At 36.7% G+C, this 19,913-nt stretch overlaps 1 protein-coding gene across 2 annotated transcripts; it reads right to left on the bottom strand.

Moving 5' to 3' along the window:
* Nucleotides 1-3,670: 3,670 nt before the first annotated feature.
* On the bottom strand, nucleotides 3,671-19,913 carry KLHL30 (kelch like family member 30). Of its 2 annotated transcripts, none has more exons than XM_039356363.1 (8): nucleotides 19,786-19,913; nucleotides 15,328-16,181; nucleotides 14,068-14,227; nucleotides 11,304-11,390; nucleotides 10,821-10,976; nucleotides 9,824-10,012; nucleotides 7,303-7,448; nucleotides 3,671-4,199 (listed from the first exon to the last, which is right to left on the bottom strand). In XM_039356363.1, the coding sequence occupies exons 2-8, from the start codon at nucleotides 16,099-16,101 to the stop codon at nucleotides 3,960-3,962; spliced, it is 1,752 nt and encodes a 583-aa protein (XP_039212297.1). In that variant the 5' UTR covers nucleotides 16,102-16,181; nucleotides 19,786-19,913; the 3' UTR covers nucleotides 3,671-3,959. The 2 variants fall into 2 exon arrangements, 1 of the variants encoding a protein (XP_039212297.1); XR_005558291.1 differs by having other exon boundaries at nucleotides 4,062-4,199; nucleotides 7,303-7,410.

Raw genomic sequence — 19,913 nt, 5'->3', positions numbered from 1 at the left:
TGGATCTTTGGCATAAGCATTTTCTCCACCATCTTTCTCTTTCTATCCAGTAAACTGGTGGGGAACCCTTTCTCCAGTTTCATGAGTCTTACAATCATTTAACCAGGACTTTTTAACTGGTGGTATGCATACCACTGGTGGTACTTCAGCACCTGGCAGGTGGTGCACGACCTAGACAAGTGTAGCGGGTGGGGGATGAGTTGAAGTGGCGGCAGCACCAGAGAGGCCTGGGGGAGAGTTAGCTGGACCTGCAGTGTTAGTGGGCTCCAGCTGATCGGCTCCAGCTGATCAGCACTTCTAGTGGCGTCTGCTATCACCGGGAGCAGCAGACAGGCCTTAGGATGACAGAGTCAGCTAGAGCTCGAGGGCTGCCGGGCCTCTAGAGAGGCCCCAGGATCGGTGCGTGCAGCTCCAGCTGATCAGCGCTGTGTGCAATGACCAGCAGGGGAGTGGGTGACTGTGTGGGGGAGTGAGACTGCGGTAGTGTCCAATGCTGGAGCTCTCCCTGAGCCCCAGAGAGAGGTGCATCTGGAAGAGAAAGGGAGGAGGAGGGGAGAGAGAGAGGAGGATATAAAAGGAGGAGGTTTTGGCAGGAGAGGGAGAGAAAAAAAGATGATGGGGAAAGAGAAGGGGATGGAGAAAGAGAGAGGGAAAAGAGGAGAGGCTTCTGTGAGACAAGCAGAGGGATCAAATGAAGGAGCAGAGGCTGTGGAAGGAGAATCCAGCAGGTAGTGAGGAGAAAGAGAGAAGAGAGGGAGAGAGGAAAAAGGGCTGACCAGCCATCTGACTACCAAGGTAGTGGTGTATATTAATAAATATGGATAAATTCATTATAAGTTTATCAGTGCAAAAAGAAAGTGATTCAGCAAAGGAACCACCACTGAAGAAATTAAAACTGGTACTTTTTTCCTTTTTCTTTTTTTTTTTTTTTGGTCATCAAGGTTTTGACCCCTTGCTAAGCACTGGTGGTACTCGACTATTGTCATGTCCTAAAAGTAGTATAATCTGTGAAAAGGTTGAAAAGCATTTAACCTAAAAAGGAAGAACATAATTCTTCTCAGTTTCAGCCCGTAAACACACACACACACACACACACACACACACACACACACATGCTCACAGAAACACACAAACACAGATTTCACTGGCAAAGTTACTGGGGAACATCCTTTTTTTTAACCAATCCACCAGTGAATCTGCAAATAGAGAGGGGAGGGCAACCTTTCTCCAGTCCACCATGGGAAGGTCCTTTGAAAGAAGGCGGGCAGCCCAGCAGCTTAAATGAAACATCTGTGGAGGGCAGTGACCAGTAATTGGAGGGGAGGAAGTGTTTCTGTCACAGGTCATTGTGGGACATTGGAGTAGAACCTTGACTACAACAAAATGAAATGCCATAGGCAGGCCACACCACACCACATATATTGGCAGAAGGTAGAAAACACTACTTGTGGTGCTAGGTTGCCTTTACAGTGGGCTGGGACAGGTTGAGGATGATAGGGTACATTCTGGTCTTCAAGAAATGGTTAATGGGCTGTTCTGCACGAGGCTGAGAAGAACATGTGAATGTGCCTATAGTTATGAGCACCACAAGTAGTGTTTTCTACCTTCTGCCAATATATGTGGTGTGGTGTGGCCTGCCTATGGCATTTCATTTTGTTGTAGACAATGTTCTATAACTGAACCACTCAAGAATATAGCTGAGCTTCCTCATATCTCCCTTTATTATTTGGCCATCTTGTATTTTCCTTTATAATTCTGAATATTTCACATCATGTCTACCAAAAGCACATTCAGAGAAAGGAACAAAAAGAAGAGATACAAAAAGGTTGCACAGAAATTCCTATATTGGCTTTCTTCATTTTGGGACCCTCTTGATATTACTATGAAATATCCTCTTGGATTAGAGTTCCTAGACTTTTAGCCTATATTAGCTGGTTATTCTGAAGACTGTAGTCCAAGTTATTTGAGAAAACCTGGAAAGCTGAAAAAAACTACACTTGTTCTTGTATTCTGAGAATTAAGTTTGGCTGTGTAGGAAATTATAAAAAATCATAGTATCTTTCTTGCTTATATTTCCTTTAACACAATCCTTATTAATATATATAATATACATGCCATATGACCAAATAGAGACCCAGAAATCAAAGAAGGATAAAGAAATCCACAAAATTTCAGACAAGGCTTTGGACAAGAGAAGATGGATATTTGAAGTATTTACTAGCCCAAATAGATCTAAGTCCCACGAGTCTGAATTCCACACTGTGTATCAGTTATATCATATCAACCTATAGATGTTCTGCCAGATGAAACACACTTGCCTGATGCCTTCTTACCTTCAGGGACAGAAACTAGTAACATCTTAGAAATCCTACAAAAAACTATATGTGCAGAGCTATACCAAAGTCTGGTTTTCCCCTCTTTTTTTCCTTCATGCGTAAATGAAATCTTGTTCCATTCTTGAGCTCTCACGTCATTGTCTTGGCCTACTATTCCCAGCAGAATGAGGTAACCAAGCTGTTCGCTCTCCCCTTCTTCTATTTTCCTTGACTATGCAAATGATGTCATGGGAATGAAAATTTCATTTAGTCCTCAAAACAAAAGTCAATGCATATTAGAGCATGCAGTTCTTTCAATTTAGTTCTCCAAAGGTGTTTTTGAGGATTTTATTAAAGCAGCTACTGTGTGATCCCAAAACCAGATGCAGCAGACTTCATGAATTATAGCCACATGCTATGTTGTGTGTTTCCCTGTATGCTAAAGAAATGTTTTGAAATCAAATGCAAAGCATTGTACATCCCCTGTACCTTTCCTTATGAATACAATATTCATCATACAGCAATTAGGTTAAAATATGTAAATCAGTCTTGCTCAACTTGGTGTTACACTATAGGAAATGTAGGATGATAGATTAATATTTCGGGAACTTTAACTGAAATAATGGTCACAACATAGATTGATTATTTCAAAAAAGTAACATAATAGCTGGACCAAGAACACACAAAATTTTAAAATAAAAATTGTATAAAAAACCCAGTCACATTGAGGTTGAATTCATTTTTTATTTATATTTAAAAGAATTCTGAGATTCTTTAGAAGTTCACAATAGTATAAGAAATTACAGAGAACTATTGAGATACATTATTAATGGACTATTATCAATGGATGATAGATTAAAAAACTGATTATTTTCCAAGCTGGACAAACAGAAATACATTTTTAAGGTTACCATTCACATTGCACAATAATTTTACAAAATTGAATAATCAGTCTGCCTATTGTTCTTTACCATGATCAGCAGACTATCAGAATATTTTCCTTACAATTGATGATATCTAATTGTAAAAATAATCCAACTGTGGTAAAAATAAGCTTGTGATTTATACTAATACTATACCATCATTTCTCAGAAACATGTTTATGCCTAGTTAAAAAAAATCACAGAAACATTACAAAAATTAAGATGGTGAGTGCTACCAATATTTTTTCCCCATGCAATTGTTTTCTGATTCCCATAGACCAGGGGTGTCAAACATACAACGTCACATGACGTGTCGCGACATATCACAACTTTTTTTCCATTGCCGGCAATGGGGTGGGTGCAGTTTCAGCATGACGCATCTGGCCTGCGGGCCAGCAGTTTGACACCCCTGCCATAGACTGTCTGGACAAGTCCTTGCAGTTTTCTTGGCAAGGTTTTTCATTGCCTTCTTCTTAGGGATAAGAAAAAGTGACTGGGCCAAGGTCACCCAGCTGGATTTGTGACTAAGTCAGGACTAGAATTCACAGTTTCCCAGTTTTTAGCTGATACATTAACCACTACAACAACCTAGCTTTTAATAAATAAATATGAAATCTTAATTCATAAATTACAGTCTACAGTGTGAGATGCAGAACACCTAATCTCTCCAAAGCTTCGGTCAGAGCAGCAGAACTATGAGACCTCATACCAAACTTTGTGATCATGACTGGAAAGGTTCCCTCCACTTTGAAGTATCCATGAAGATAGAAGAAGATGCATGGTAGAGCCATAAACAAGGAAGTGATCCTTCCCTTGTCCAAACATCCTTGGCACAATCATACACTTCCATCTCTACTTGATAGTCGCCCTCCATCCCTTTCCAGTAGCCACCTGTGACAAACAGCTTACCACCGAGTGGTACCATTCCACCATTTTCATGCAAAGTATGAAGCTGTTGCACCTGAAAAATTTACATTAGTCATGTTGGGATATTTTAAGAGGTTAGCTGAATTTATACATAGAGCAGCAATAGATTAAGCAGAAAACCATATAGAGCTTATATATAGTTACAGGAGGGGAACACATTTATGCACTGGGATGAAAGACAGACATTGTCACATGCATAAAAATATACCCCAAATGAATATCTTTAAGCCTCATTGACTCTATCATTTGCAGGATCACTAAACTGTGAGGGTTAGTTATGCAAGAGATAAAACTATATTTATATACTTATTTTAAGTGTTTTTAAAATGCCATCCAAGGAATTGGTGCACAAAACTGGAAATGAACTACAGGTAGTCCTCATCTTACAACAGTAACGGAACCTGCCCATTTTTGTTGAAGGTTCGAGTTGTATGGTAAATGAAACACATAGTTAATGACCTCAGCATCCCTGCTTTCCCAAATGCATTTGTTAAATGAATCCATGGGTTGTAGAATGTAGGGTAACTCATGGAGATCATGGCTGGCACTAGAGAAGAACACATTGCAAGGGGAGCAAAAGCAGCAACATTTCTTTTCTTGTATTGTGCATAGAGCTAGCATGGCTGGCACTGGGGAGGAATGTTTTTTTGATGGGAGCAAAAGCAGCAAGATTTCTTCCCCTTGACTGTGACATGTGGCCCAACAAGGGCCCAGTAAGGAAGGGGCTTCTCTGAGCTCTGGATATCTTTGAAAGGTAAGTGAGCGTACAGTGACCGAGGGTGGGAAGGAGTGCGTGGAACCCAGTGGGGTGGCAAAACAGGCCCAGTGCCTCTGGGGATCTGGCAGGGCAGGAAGGGAGGGAAATAGGTGGGTGGGTGTGCTGCAGCATCTCTGTGGTCGGTCATAAGGGCAAATGACCATGGGGGTGGTGCGGGAGTGGTAATTTTGAAATGGATTCCTATGTAGCTTTGGAGGGTAGGTGTTGTAATTTCAAACATTTGTTAAATGGCCTGTCGTACCTCAAGGACTACCCGTATTTACTTAAAGATAATATATAACATAACACTGAAAATATAACTGCTTACAAGAACTATTTGCAGTAAGTATAGCAAATTAAAAAATATCAAAACATGCTAAAACAAACCAGCCCCAACAATAGTTCCTCTAAATGTCTGACAATTAATTCAGTTTTAACCTGGCATCAGAAATACTGCATTTTTAAGTCAATGTTCTTGAAATGACTACTCCAGAGTCACAGTGTCCCCAAGAAAAAGCCTCTCAGTAAATGCATAATGAAACTCTGGAAATAATGGTATTCAGAAGAGGACCTTATCAGACTTTCAGAGATCAATGGATTAGTATGGAAAGAGACACTCATCAGCTATTTGGATCACATCTTTTAAAATATTTTAATTATAATCATCAGATCATAAGACTTTAAAGTTAATAATATAATTATTTCTGTATAAATGTAAGAAGAACAGATCAGGCTGAATTTGTCAAAATGTCCATGCTCATTTTAAAAATACAAATCACCCTACATTGATTATTTTATATACAGAAATTTTTTGATACAGCCTTTTAAAATACTGTAAAAATGTATTTTTTTCCAATGTAATTTTTTTTAAAAAAATTCTATGCTCCCTTCAGTATGCCTCTTTCCTTAATGTGTTTTATTATGTTTTTGCAGATTTTGGGGGGGGGCATTTAGTTAGTGTTTGTGACATTAAAAGCAGAAGACCCGAATTCTGTCTTAACAAAATTTGTAACACAATCCTTTATATATTATTGCTTGACCCTAGTTTAAAACAGATTATCTAATTCAAAATACCTAGAATTGTATGTTTCTTAAAGATGTTTGGCAGACAAATTCTTCTATCCAATTTCAAGCAACAGATGAATAATTTTCATAACATTAGTTAATAATAAATCAAGGTATATACAATATATGATTAGGTGGAGAAGTGTATGAATATATGGTAATACCTACAAAAGAATACTGTCATACTTTGGACTGAATACATGATATACATTTATTGATGTATAGCCCCAAGAGCCATAAAAGTCACTATTTCTCTTCCTACCTATCCAGCAACAATATACAGTTTGCTGCCATATTAGGTTGTGTCACATATACTTGCTTTAACTTTTGCCTAGCCATCTGAAAACAGTAAGATATAACAAGAAATGAGACTGTTCCTAAACAGTCCTTTAACAGAATCAAGTAGAAAATTGGTTTGGAAAGGAATTGTTTAATGACAAGTTGTTACAACAAAATTTTTAAGGGGAACTGGCAAAAGCAGAACCAATGGGCAGCCGAAATAGACAGTGTTAACTACTTATTCATACATTAAAAGAGATGGGAAATCTGGCAGGGTATCTTCTGCACCTGTCCTGTGCATTGGAGTCATCTGAGCAATGACGCCATGTGAACAGCTGCAGATGGATTTCAGCATGACACTGAAAACCAACCTTACAACAACACTGCTTATATCTTCACTGAAGCCAAGCAGCCAGCAGACTAGGACAAGGTTATGTTTTTGCTTGAGATACCTTCATTCAAGAAGCAGATCTTGTTTTTCTGAAACATGAATACCAGTTTATATATTAAAGACCCACAAGGTCTGTTTTGCTGACCAGCGATAATTCTACTAAGGCAACCTGAATCTCTGCTATAATTTGGACTGCAGCTAGATGTGAAATTCTGGAAGCTGAGTCCTGATTCATTTTGAAAGTGCAAGGCTGGGAAAGGCTATATTAAAATATTGTTCATTGTTTTTTAATCAAATGTGTAGCAGAGAGGCATGAATATTGACATTTACAAACATTCCCCTATGGTTTCAAATATTACTATATGAAAATGTTCATAATATTTTTATTTTGCCTTCACCCAAGGAATAACAGCTGGTTATACTGTTTTCATTGTCTTGGGTATAACAACAATTTCTTTTTAGCTGTTAATATATTATTAGTAGTATTAGTATTAGTTATATTGAGTCCACCTTAGAAAAATCAGGTAAAAATAAACACATCCATTCTTTGTAATTCTGCACATAACTGGTGAATATTTAAATAAGTAAGACCCAATCCAAGAATACTTATAAATAAAATAATATAGTTGCTCCCCATTTACCTACCTTCTGCCAGATGTTAGCATCAGGATCATACACAAAGACTTTCTTTGTATTATCACCAATAAGGTAAATGACTCCATGCAAGGAGGCACAACAAGGAGCAGAGAGGTACTTGGGGAGAAAGGGAGATGCAATTATACTCCAGACATCTATTAAAAATAATAATAATTTTCATGAAAATCTTCATTATCACTGAATAAAACTCATAGTTTAATATAATTAAAAACTGTTTATTAAAATCACATGTTAATATCTATGGTGGAGTAATTCAGATTGTTTAAGCAAAAATATATAAATAAAAGCCAAAGCCTGATAAATTCAGATTATACTATTTTTATTATTACCATCAAACTAGAAAAATAAAAAAGTATAAAATATAAAAGCTCCATACATATACATAAAATATGGTTACTGAATGTTTTCGATAATGAAAGAAAAACTGTACTAGAAGTGAACTATCTCTTTGGCCTAAATGTTAAAACTTTTGTGGAGCTATCAAAATGAATGAGAAATAATCTAAGAAAGTGGAAGTCATCAGCGCTCAAAGGGGTCTCACACAATCTCTCATAATCAATCAATCAACCATCATCATCAACATTTTGGTAATAGTCTTCCTTCTGAATGTGTAGAGAATATTAATATATGGAACATATATATCCATACACTTACACAAACAGATTTTGACACCTATTATACATATTACTCAGACACATACCCTCATACATAGATTCTTTTTCTCATATTGCAATCAGAAAAAAAAATCTAAGCAAGGAGACAATTTTCAAGGAAAATAACATAGCAGGTGAGAAAATAAACACATTTCTCTAACCTGTTCAGATGGTTTCCATTTTTTTTCTGTCTTCTACTGTCTTAGCTATTCCACATTGTATCATTTGAAAACCCTTGCCTCCACTTCATTAATTAACATGCTAAAAAGACAAGGTCCAAGACTGAATTGAACGGGATTCCATTTAATATCTACTTCTAGTTTGGAGAGGATCTACTGATGAGTACTTTTTGAATACAGTTTCCGAGCTAGTTAATCCACTTAATTACCATGCTGTTCAGCCTACATTTAACTAACCTTTTAATCAAAGTACTAAAATACACTTTGTCAAATATTTTGCTGAACACAAATTACATCTACACTTTTTGTAATTCTGCTAGAGAAATTTACCCAATCAAAACATGAGATTAGCCTGTCAAAAGTTATTAGAAATGTCCATGTTATTTGGAATGCTTTCTTCTAGGCAGACTACTAATGATTTGGTTTAATCTTTCCAGTATCAAGTGAAACAATAATACATTTCAAGGGTTTGTAGAGGAAAGCATAGAGAGATAGAGGTGGGTCTTTGTTGAATAATTATACAGGAGGCAGTGAATAAAAGGCACATTATATGGCCAGAAATGAAAGAAATCCCAAAGCTTATCACCATTTTGAATATAACAGAACAAGATGAGATGGTGGACAACTGATAATGCATTTTATAAACACTGTTATCTCTATCTAACATTAAATGAGCGGCAAGTGGAGGATTCTGATATTTACTGTAATACAGGCACACATGTTTCATGATTATCATCTAATGTTTCCTGGTCAAACTAACCTTGGCTTACATTGCGTAACAGTTATTACAACTAGTAAGTTGATGCTAGCTGAGAGAATTCCAAAAAGCTATGACAAAGAAGTAACTTGAAAGTTTCCTCATTGCACATGCATGTGTTGTGGAAGTTATGTATAAGCTAGATAGCTGGACAAAGAAGACTATGAGCAACTGTCTATTTAAAATTAAAATAAAATTAAAATAAAATTAAAATAAATAAATGCTGTCTTCAATTTAAAAAAGTACTTCTAACAGTAGTCAGGTGATATAGGATATGTGATGCAAGGAATAATACATCATACATTTCTTCTGCCTCAAATCCATACATTTTTGTTTCTTAAATAAATAAAAGTTATAGCAACAACTAGGGTTCAACATGTCAAATAGTCCACAGACAATTCATTATAATCAAAGAAAAATTCTCACATATATTTCTGAGTTCTTAATATCCCACAATTATTTAGCATTTCCATTTAAAGAGGTATTATTGGAATGTTCTATGATTAGCCTTGACTTCAACGTGGATCAAAGCATACATCTTTTTATTTATATGGGAGAAAGTACAGATAGTGTTTATTCATAAAAGACAAAGCAAAGCAATGGTTTTGAAGGATATTGTTGTAATGAGAGCACCTATCCAACTACACAGATCCTATTGGGGGGGGGTGTATGTGGAAGAGGCAAGAATGTGTCCTACACACAGAAATCCTGCTCATGGTTATGATCAGCATATTTGTATGATACTTGGGCAATATATTACAGGAAATGATAGATTTCCATTCAGTATTAGTTGTGACAAGTTTTATAAGGAGTTTAGAATCAGGTCAGAGAATACCTTTCAATTATTATAAAATACAAAAGAACTTGTTGCAAAAGTACTGCCAGCTACTTCCTTAGAAGTATTTTCTATTCCTTCTTACCAATAGCAGGGTTGTAACACTGGAGGGTCAATGTATTGTATTTGACAGCACAAGAACCAATGAGGTACAACTTCCCAAGACATCCGGCTATAGCAAAATTACTGACGTACTTCAAGGCAGGACTGACAAAGCACCAGCTGTCATTGTAAGGATCATAGCATTCTACTTCCACAATATCCATTGTGGTTCCTTTGAAATACATAAAAAGTGGGAGGAAAGTTTGTTACATAAGCTTGCACCAATACAGGCAAAGAGCAAGATACATGCTTAAGAATCTCACAGGTCATATGAACTTGGCTTACTTATTTCAACATATCTATTTCAACAATCTATTTTTCAGCCTTACAATAAAGACTGGTTCTTCCATTCAAATTACATGCAGCCAATGACTCATAAAAAGTTATTATCCATGGTATGTAAGAGATCTAAAATGGTCTCAGTGCACATCATGATGTAAAATAGTTCCTATTAACCAAGATTCATGCCTGAATACATGTTAGAGCCCCAAACACTTTTCTCCACAATTTCTTAAAAAAAATGAGCCTGAATTATGATCCTCTTCTCTCACTTTTTCAGCTCTGATAGTTGCTATATCAGAATTTCTTCCTCATTCTTGTCCTCATCCTCATCCCTGTAGAAAAACAAGTCTAGGTCTACGACATATAACCACTATGTGACAGAAGTGACCTTGTGAAATGTTAGATTTTTCTAATTTAGTATCCATCAGAATGCTGCTGTGACTTTCTCTTGCAATCTACCACACCTCCAAATTGTAGAAATAAATATTCCTGGAAATTCAACTGTTACATTTTTGTGCAGGTTGGATAATAATTCTATTTCTTTCAGGCCTCTGCTGTTCTATGCCTGTAGAGTAACTTTCTCCAACCATCTGTCCTCTAGAGAAGTATAACTACAAATCCCTTAATCTTAGCCATCAGTTAGACTGGAAGGCTCCTGCACAATGAGGCTTTCTTTTATTATATATCTCGTTTCCTACCACCAATGGCATAGATCTCTCCATTGAGAACAGCACTAGCATGATTCGTTCGGGGCTTCAGCATTGGAGCAATGGACTTCCAGACACCTTTCTTAAGGCAGAAGCACCAGGACTGTGTTGTAGACCAGGTGTCATTCTGTGATCCTCTGGAGCCCCCTGAAAGCAGAAATAATTATCGTAGTCATTGTGAAAGTAATCTTTTATTATTTTTGGAGTTGACATTTGTTCACTCCTTTTGTTTCTGAATCTTCTACAAGCCTTCTACAATTTACAGAATTTTTAGATAAAATGCTTCTTCTAAAATGATGGAATATTATTATATTTGCCTTTTACTACCTGACTATGGGATCTGTGTGCTCTATTGTAATTATTTCTCTTTTATTGGTCAGGTAAACAGAATAAATCCATCCAAATTTATGGAGAAACATAAAATATGTTATAGTTTTGGTAACACCATAAAATCAGAAAATATGCTATACTTACCTGTAATGTAAATGTTGTTGTTTAGAGCAATCATAGAAAAGCCCCATTTATTATAATCTGGAAAATCAGGCAAAGCAATCCATGTTTCTAAAATGGAAAAACCAAATGTATAAATAGCTTGTTAAATTCTTACATTCTCCTGAGAGCTTTGCCTTGCATGATAAAGATGGTTCTGCATAGTTTCTATTTTTAGAATATTAGCAGTAATAAATGTGTTGGGCAAAACTCCAAAATCTTCTTGTTTTCCCTACATACTGTATCTCTACTTTCTCTTTCTATCATTGAGCAGGATGCATGTCCTATATGCAGCTTTCTTGTGTTATATTTTTAATCAGTAACAAATGTCTAGAGCTTAAGTTTCTCCTCAATCCAAATTTTTTCTTTCCCATAACCTGACTTTAAATTCCTAGCCAAGTAGATGGCTTTTTATAATGAGTGTGCTATTAGTTCCAATGATATACTTTGTGCCTTCAAGTATGCTGGCCTTTCGTGAACGGCTAAGTTGTTTTCTCAGGCTGGGTGTTTGGTGAGCTCAGTTGATTGGTTTGTCTGTTGTGATTTATTATTGAACATAAATGGGAAGGATATATTTTGACCTCTGGCACATGATATATTGATTGTTGTGATTTATTTTTTAATTAATTTGAGTTGTTTTGCTGTTGTTTAGTTTTCATTGTTAATTGACCAGAGGGCTGTAGTGGTGAAATGGGGGAACATTATACATTGTTTAAATAAATAATTAAATGAAATATCTTTAGGCACATATTGAAAAGTCCATGTCATCGTCCCTGTAACAGTAAATGAGTAAAGTACCACACTGAAAGGTATAATAGGCAGAAGAGCTGATAGAGCAGAAAACAGCAACAATTTTCCCATAAACTTTAAATTTAGCTACAAATGGCAATATAGTAACAATTGAAGAATAAACAAAGACAACACCAAGAAAAATGGGGTTTCATGATGAATCTCAGGTCAGGAAGATGCCACTATGCACATATTCAAACAGAAAACCCCTATAAAGCTAAAGATAATGTGTTGTCATCAAGAGTAAGAGATCTTTAAGCGGTCAGTATTATGTTAACAGAAAGAATGAGCAGGATTATAATGAGGAACAGAGGATAAAATATAAGTAACGCAAGGTTATATACTTTCAGGTAAAATGAAGATTTTCTGCTGGAAATAGAAGAATGTGAAGTCTTTAAAATATCTGATTTTGATTGTTCTTTCAGATAAAACTCGGAAAGCTTGCCTATGAAAAAGAGAAAGCTCAAAGAGGAACTGTAGCTTGAACAAATCAAAGCAAGAAATTATTGGGGATAAATAATAAATGTAGCCAAGGTGAAAGCAAAGAACAGATTCCATTTTGTAAGGTTGTACACAAACAGGTAAATTGGCAATACATTAAGCATGGGGTATAGTGAAGGGAGAACTAAAATACATCCCTATCTCTGGGATTGCAGTGCTTTTGTCAATGATATCGAGAAGAATGAGGAAAGGAAACTCAGAAGTAAAACTCTAAGATTTAGTCTTAGATGATGAACTATCTAACTGAATCTATCATGTTTCCTGCAGATATATATACTTCTATGAGCTCTTTTGAGAGGAATGTTACAACTACTACTGCCTGTATAGAAAAGTAAAATTTGTGTGTATATAATAAGCATCAATATCTGATAATCCCAATCACATTGCAGTATTACAGTCAATCAATATTTACTGACAATTATGTAGATGGACTCAGTGCTTGGCCCCCTTTATAGGACTGTCCAAACACTTCTCTAAAAATAAAATTTTAGCACTGATTTATTAGAACATATAATACCCAGATATGTTTGGCAAAAATTTATGTATGGACATTATTTGTTTCTATGTTCACAATATTGTCAACATTGCCCTAAAATTACATTATCTTTTCCAGATTACACCAAGTATCCAGAATTTAGAGCCCTAGCCTCTAAATTTGTTCCTTTTCCAACTTCAGTGAATTTGTAGGCCAGTCTGACAGGTTTCACTATCAATGTGAGCCTGGGAGGAATGCAGTTGCTTCACAATAACAAACAGCCCAAGAAAACCCAGAACATTACATCATCTAGAAATCTAAGTTGCCTGTGGCATGAATGTTTCCATTCACATTCGTATATTTTTTATTCAAAGTGGGTCTGGAGAAGTGCTCTTTGATGTGGCAGATTGCTTATTTTTCCCGCCTTTCCTTTCACTTTCTGAATGAGGCAGAAGATAAAGAAAGGCCTTATAATTGGGCAATCAACATATATAAATAATAGTTTAAAAATATGACCTAGCTTTATAGATATGGAGAGGTTTTGCTGTTAATTCCAATGAAATTTCACAAAGGAAAAGAAAACAAAGAACTGTGAAGAGAAAATTCAACAGAGCATAAGCCTGATCCCAATATTATAAACTCTCTGAATGTGCCCATCCCCACTCCCTCCCTGGAAAGATATTCCAGCCATAGTATTGCATAATCACGATGATGCCAAAAAGCCAAACTATATGTCCTACATTTTCAGATTTGTATCACTTGAACATCCAGCCTGGCCAGAACTGCTTGATCGTGAGATGGATGGCATATAAATTTAATAACAAACAAACAAACAAACAAACAAATAAATAAATAAATAAATAAGTTTCAATTCTACAACACTATTGTTGCTGTTGCACTGCAGTGCTCAGTAGCATGAGCTGGAGTACTCTTTAAAATGTTCCGGCTCGAAATAAAGATGTTCTGGTGCTGTATATCACTTACTAGTGTTAGTGTTATAAAAAGCAAAATTTCTGGAGAGGCTCGCTGGCTGTTCATCTTCCTCATTTTCTTCCAAAGCTCTGCCACCCACAACCACCAGCACCTCTTCTAGCTTCTGTGGAAGGGCCTTCAGTCTCTGCTGGACAAAGGGTTTGTTCTCTGCCTTAGAGTAGGAAAAAAATATATATTTCACAACATAGAAAGCTTCTAATTTTGCACTACTCCTCAGGTGCTTTTTTCAACAATTTGTATGTTGTACATTTAAAATTGTAGGAATGTACTTGGTAAAGCAAAACTTCCCAATTATTCCTGTAATGAATCTATATACTTTTTAGCTCAAGCAAAGCAGGCAGTTCAGCCTACTCTTAATATGAGTGAATTGATTGATTTCTTCCCATATGCCTTCACATTATTTTGCAATTTGAACACACTTGGACTATGTACTATTTTTTTTTCTTAAAATAGAAAATAAAAAATAGAATTATGCATTTTAAAATTGCTTTTCTTTGATATCTCAACCAGATAATGTTATGAGGCACATATCCCTCTATAACAGTTCAATTACACTTGGTAAACACAGAACAATAATTCATCCACCATAATTTCAGTGGAACTTTTTAAAATCTACTTTTCTTGTCCCCCAGGTTGCTTTCTATGCTGCAGAGAGATCCTAATTATGATGATAATAACAATTCTAACATTTAAAATTTTATTCTGAAGAATACTTTGATTAGCAGTAAATAATGCAAGTTTAAACACAATGATGATGATGTTATCCATTCAATCCAGTCTGAGAACTTCACTGTCTACTATTCAGAACATGATTCCAAGAAAACAAATGAAGTGGCATTTATAGTAAGGAAGTTTAAACGTGTTGGCCCTATAATTAATATGTAAACTAAATAGCGCATTTTATGAGATACTGTACAATCAGCCACCCTCTATCTGCCAGCCCAGCCACAGCCGAACAAGTCCAGAGGTTTTTCCAAGTAGCAAGTATTTCTTGGTTTCTGAATCATTAATGTCCCTAACCAGCCCAGGATGGTTATTTAAAAAGGAAAGAATTGCCACTTTCCCCCTAGGATAAGAATATGAGTCTTTGCCAGTTTAACTAAATTTTAGATAAAAGCTGGGAAATCTGTAAGTTCAGATGTATATAGCAAGAAAACCAATCACTAGTCCAGAAATTCCCTAGTCTACGTTCTAGCCTTCAAACTGAACTAGAACTGGGTCAAAAAATACATAGTACCTCCAAACACTGACCGTGCTCCGATGTCTGGCAATGATAACCTTGCAAGCTTCTGATTCTTGAATCAGTGGTTCAGATGACAACATGTTTTGCAGATACTGATCTGGCAATGAAACCAAATGCACTAGGTCAAGAAGCTCTGGAAGGTGCACCACTCTGGCCAATTTTTCATACTTGACCCACCTGAGCACAGCTTCAACCAGGCTTTGTTCTTTTTGTACTTGGAGTAAGTTGTTCGAAAGATAAATAATTAGCCTCTCTTTGGAAAGTTGAAGAAACTCTTCCTGTTGAGATACAAGTTCAAAATTTTCTTGCAAAAATGACCACGCCTCAGATGAAATCTCTGAACAGCCATGCATCTCTCCAAATTCACAAATGCCTAAACAGTTGGTTGCATCCATCTGCTGTCTCAAGTACCGACTGCAAACTTTCTGGATAATGGGGAACTGAAGTTGGCTGGATGTCCTAATCAAGGCTTCCACGTTCCCCTGATTGATGGTCATTTTTCCTGTGTAAACAAAATTAATCAAGGACTCCATAGTGATAGGATCTACTTCTTTGAGCTCTACACGTGCTGAAAAGCTTTCCATAAAGTCACCAGCAAACATAGCATTGAAGTACTGGCTACAGAGGGCCAGGATACTGCGATGGCAAGGGAATTCATGTCCCCCAACAATCAAAGTGACATCTGAGAGTTTGGGATTGCAACGTAGGGTCTGCAATCCTTCCAGAATAGATTGAGCATGGGATGGAAGGCAAAAATCGAAGTCGTCAATGTTCCTCACCATGGTAATATTCTGCAAAAGGCTCTAATTCCGTACTTGGAAATGATTTTAGATGCTCCCAATAAAGAATAATTTTTCCAATCCTGTTCACAGAATAAAAGGAACAAAGTCACACTGATTTCTGAATAAAATGGGCCTTTTTAAATAATTCCATGTTTACAGTATGCAATGCAATATTTATTTTTAATTATTTACATCATTTCAACTCTGAAATATACAAATAAAATCTAACATACTACACATTATCTACATAGTCCCTTAAGCTAACAAATAAATAAACAAAATCATAGAGTGTTAATTGTGATTATCCTGATCTTACAAGTAAAATAAATCTGTATGACCATAGAATACTAAATATGAGTGATGTTTCCTCCAGAACTGTCAGGACCAGCGCTCTGCCAGGTTCTGTAGAAGATGAAATATTGAAGAGGCTTGTTGATCTCAGAGATACACTATTAGTAACCCATGGAACCACTATATCATTAATTTACCTCATACACACATATACACACAAACAAGCTGCAGTATCCAAACCAAAAATAAGCAGGCATTCAATATAAGAACTGAAAAGGGACAAGGTATAAAAGCAGGTGTTGATTATTCTGGGTCTACTTCTGAGATTCCTGTCAGATTTGCAATTACATCAAATAAGGAAAGAGAAATCAGAGGACCTGAAGCTAAAGACAGATTGATTATTTAGTAAAATTGGAACCAACGAGGATTTATCTTTTGCCAGAAAAAATTGCTTGTGGAATTTCTCAGGAGGTCACTATTGCACTACTATTAAGTCCTTTAAGAGGTCCTTTAGAAGGTCCTCTAGAAGAATAATAAACAGGATGAAGTTTCAATCCTATGCCAGGTGATATTTCTCTGATCCCTAACTGTTAACAGCCCTTTCCTGGAATGTTGCTGGCTGAAAGCAAAACTTAATGATATCACTTTATTAAGTATAATATGAAACATGATGTTATCTTTTCACAGGAAACTTAACTTGCCAGTGAGCCAATGCTTTATAGTTATAAATCTTTTTTTAGTAGGGGCAGTTACTAGAGCAGGATGAGGAAATCTTTGCTGTGATCTAATCTTATTATATATATATACACACACACACACACACACACACACACACAGAAACATATATGCCAACCACAACCACACTCTTTTATAAAGCACATCTGGAATAGATTGAAGTTATATACTGGTGATTATAAAGCAAATCAGACATATGTTATAGTAGCAGGTGATGTTAATGCAATGTTAGGCACTGATGATAACTATAATAACTACAATACCTATAATTTCCCCCTACAATAACTATAATTTCTACCTATCTACTGTAAAGATAGTTTCTCTACTTCTGCATCAGTCAAAAGATATGATAGGAAACTTCTACAGGCTATGTTTGTTTCAAAATTTCTACAAACTGAATTTGGATAGGGATGGCATGTGGAGGAAGGTGGAACAGATCAGGAAGGATGTGGGGGAGTTGGGGAAGGGATGTGGGTTGGGATGGACAAGACAGGTGTCACATTAGTCATGGAAGGTGCACAGGGGCAGCATGGGTCAGGCAGGGTGCGTGGGGTATGAAAGAAGTGCTGTGTGGGTCAGGGAAGGTGCATGGGGGGCTTGGATTGGGTCAGAGAAGGTCATGGTGGATTAGCAAGTGGTGCTGTGTAGGTTGCAAAAGGCATGGAGGGGAAAGTACATTGGGGAAGGTACCTGGGTGGGCAGCACATGTCAGGGAGCCTGGGAGATGTGGAATGGGCTAGGAAGGGTATGGGGGGTTCTTTCATTTTCCTCCCTCCCTCCCTCCCTCCCTCCCTTCTCTTTCCAGCAGGCAGGTAAATGGCTGATGCTGGGTGGGGGACAGAGAGAAGGTTGGGACACTAGGTGGGAAACTGTCATGGAACAATGAAAATGAAGATCATATGATGCAACAGTAGCACAGCAGCACAGCCAGTAGCTTTGAAGCAGCCATAACATTCCAAAAGTCATTCCCTCAGGACTCATGATTCCCAGATTTTGACACATTCTGTAAGTCAGCTCATTTGAAGTACCTTGATTCAAAAATGGTTGCCCTATGATGCACTGTTACGCCATTAAAACTCATGACCAGAATGTTAGATGAGTCAATCATCAACCACTACTCCAGTTATTTCCTGTTCTCATATTTTCCTAGCCTCAAAGATTAGGAACCAGATATTTCAGTCAAAACTCTAGTCTGATTTAAGAGGCATATTTTAGTTCTCTTGAAATTCTTTGGCATTTATTGCTAGGATGAAGATTTAGTAAGTAAGTAAGTAAGTAAGTAAGTAAGTAAATGTCCAGGTATTTGCTAAACATTCTAGAATCTACAGTGACTACTATACTAAGTGACTCAGTGACACAGTGATTCACAAAACTGAGCAGACCAAGACTCTCAAATATCTTGGAATCGTTTTTCAGGTCTCTGGCAGGAGAAATGCTCACTCAGACTAGGACTATGTAGCTCAGAATGGCAACTGGAACTTTCAATTGATCAAGAAGAGGTGCCTTACTCATTCTTGCTAATTTACAGTTACTGTTTGCCAAAGTGTTATTCTCAGCTCCCATACAGTGTTCAACTAGAGCCTTCTACTAACTACTCAAAAGTAGAAACTGCACAGTTCTATGAAGTATCTTTCAAGTTCTTTATGTACTGGTTAAGGTTAAAAGTTAAAATTAAAGTTAAAATTAAAATTTCTACCATAGTTTGATTACTTAAGCAGATAATGTCAGTGCTAAGATAGAGGACGTGTGTATTTGAATTCTAGGGGTTCTCCAAGGAAGCTTTCCTGTTCTCAGGCTATGCCCAAGGGTGCTGACAGAGCAAATGCTGGACAAGATAAGTCAGTGTCAACTTTCCATCCCCCGTGAGGTTATTAGATTTCTTATAGTCACCCCACTCAGAAAGACTCTGGGTGGCTTACAACATTCACTATACAATTAAGAACAATTAAAAAATAGTTTAATAGGCCAGAGAAAAGCAGTCACACACATACATCAGGAGCTCTACCAACAGCTTAACTGCAGACCTGGGATTTTGTATTTCCATCTCAGTCTCCTATACCAGTGATTTTTTTTAACTTGTTTGAACCAACTGCCTCTTTTCCCTGCCTCAGATATTAATATTATCTCCACAAAACAAAAACAAAACCCAGACTATTGTTTTACAGAAGAGCCTTGGCAGTAGCAGTCTCAAGCTGGATTCTTGACTCACAAACAAGTAATTACAAATTGTTCCATTATCCTCAGCATATATCCAAATTACCCCTTTGGGTAATTACCTTCTACAGCCTCCCACATAGGAAAGACAAATATTTAATCCTATTTTATTTTGTTTTGCTAAACTAATCTACCATAAAATTTAAGATCATACAACATTTAAGAATCAAAACAATCTGAAAATTAATATATATCAATAAAAGGATATGCCAAGAAAGATTTGGAAACTACATTGTAAATAAAACAGCTTTCTTGCTAGGAATGAGAGAGAGTGAATGGTCCAAGGTCACTCAGCTGGTTTTATGCCTAAGGCACAATTAGAGTCCCCGCTCTACTGGGTTTTAGCCTGGTATCTTAACCCCTACAACCACTTTGGCTCTCTTGTTAATATTCTCTATCCATTATCTTGACAGGAATCATTACCCACTAACTTCCAGAGCTTACCTTATTAACTTCTTCTATACACTGGCAACATCTGATCTGGGAGAATGACCCTCGGCAGTGACAGTTATTAGGCTGGGTTTTTTTTCCCCAGCAGTTGTAGACTTTGTATATGTATTTTTAGACTGGTT

Source organism: Crotalus tigris, unplaced genomic scaffold (assembly GCF_016545835.1).
Source record: "Crotalus tigris isolate CLP2741 ecotype Arizona unplaced genomic scaffold, ASM1654583v1 scf7180000018824.943158, whole genome shotgun sequence".
Lineage (NCBI taxonomy): Eukaryota > Metazoa > Chordata > Lepidosauria > Squamata > Viperidae > Crotalus > Crotalus tigris.
This window is presented reverse-complemented; position numbering and strand designations above follow the sequence as displayed.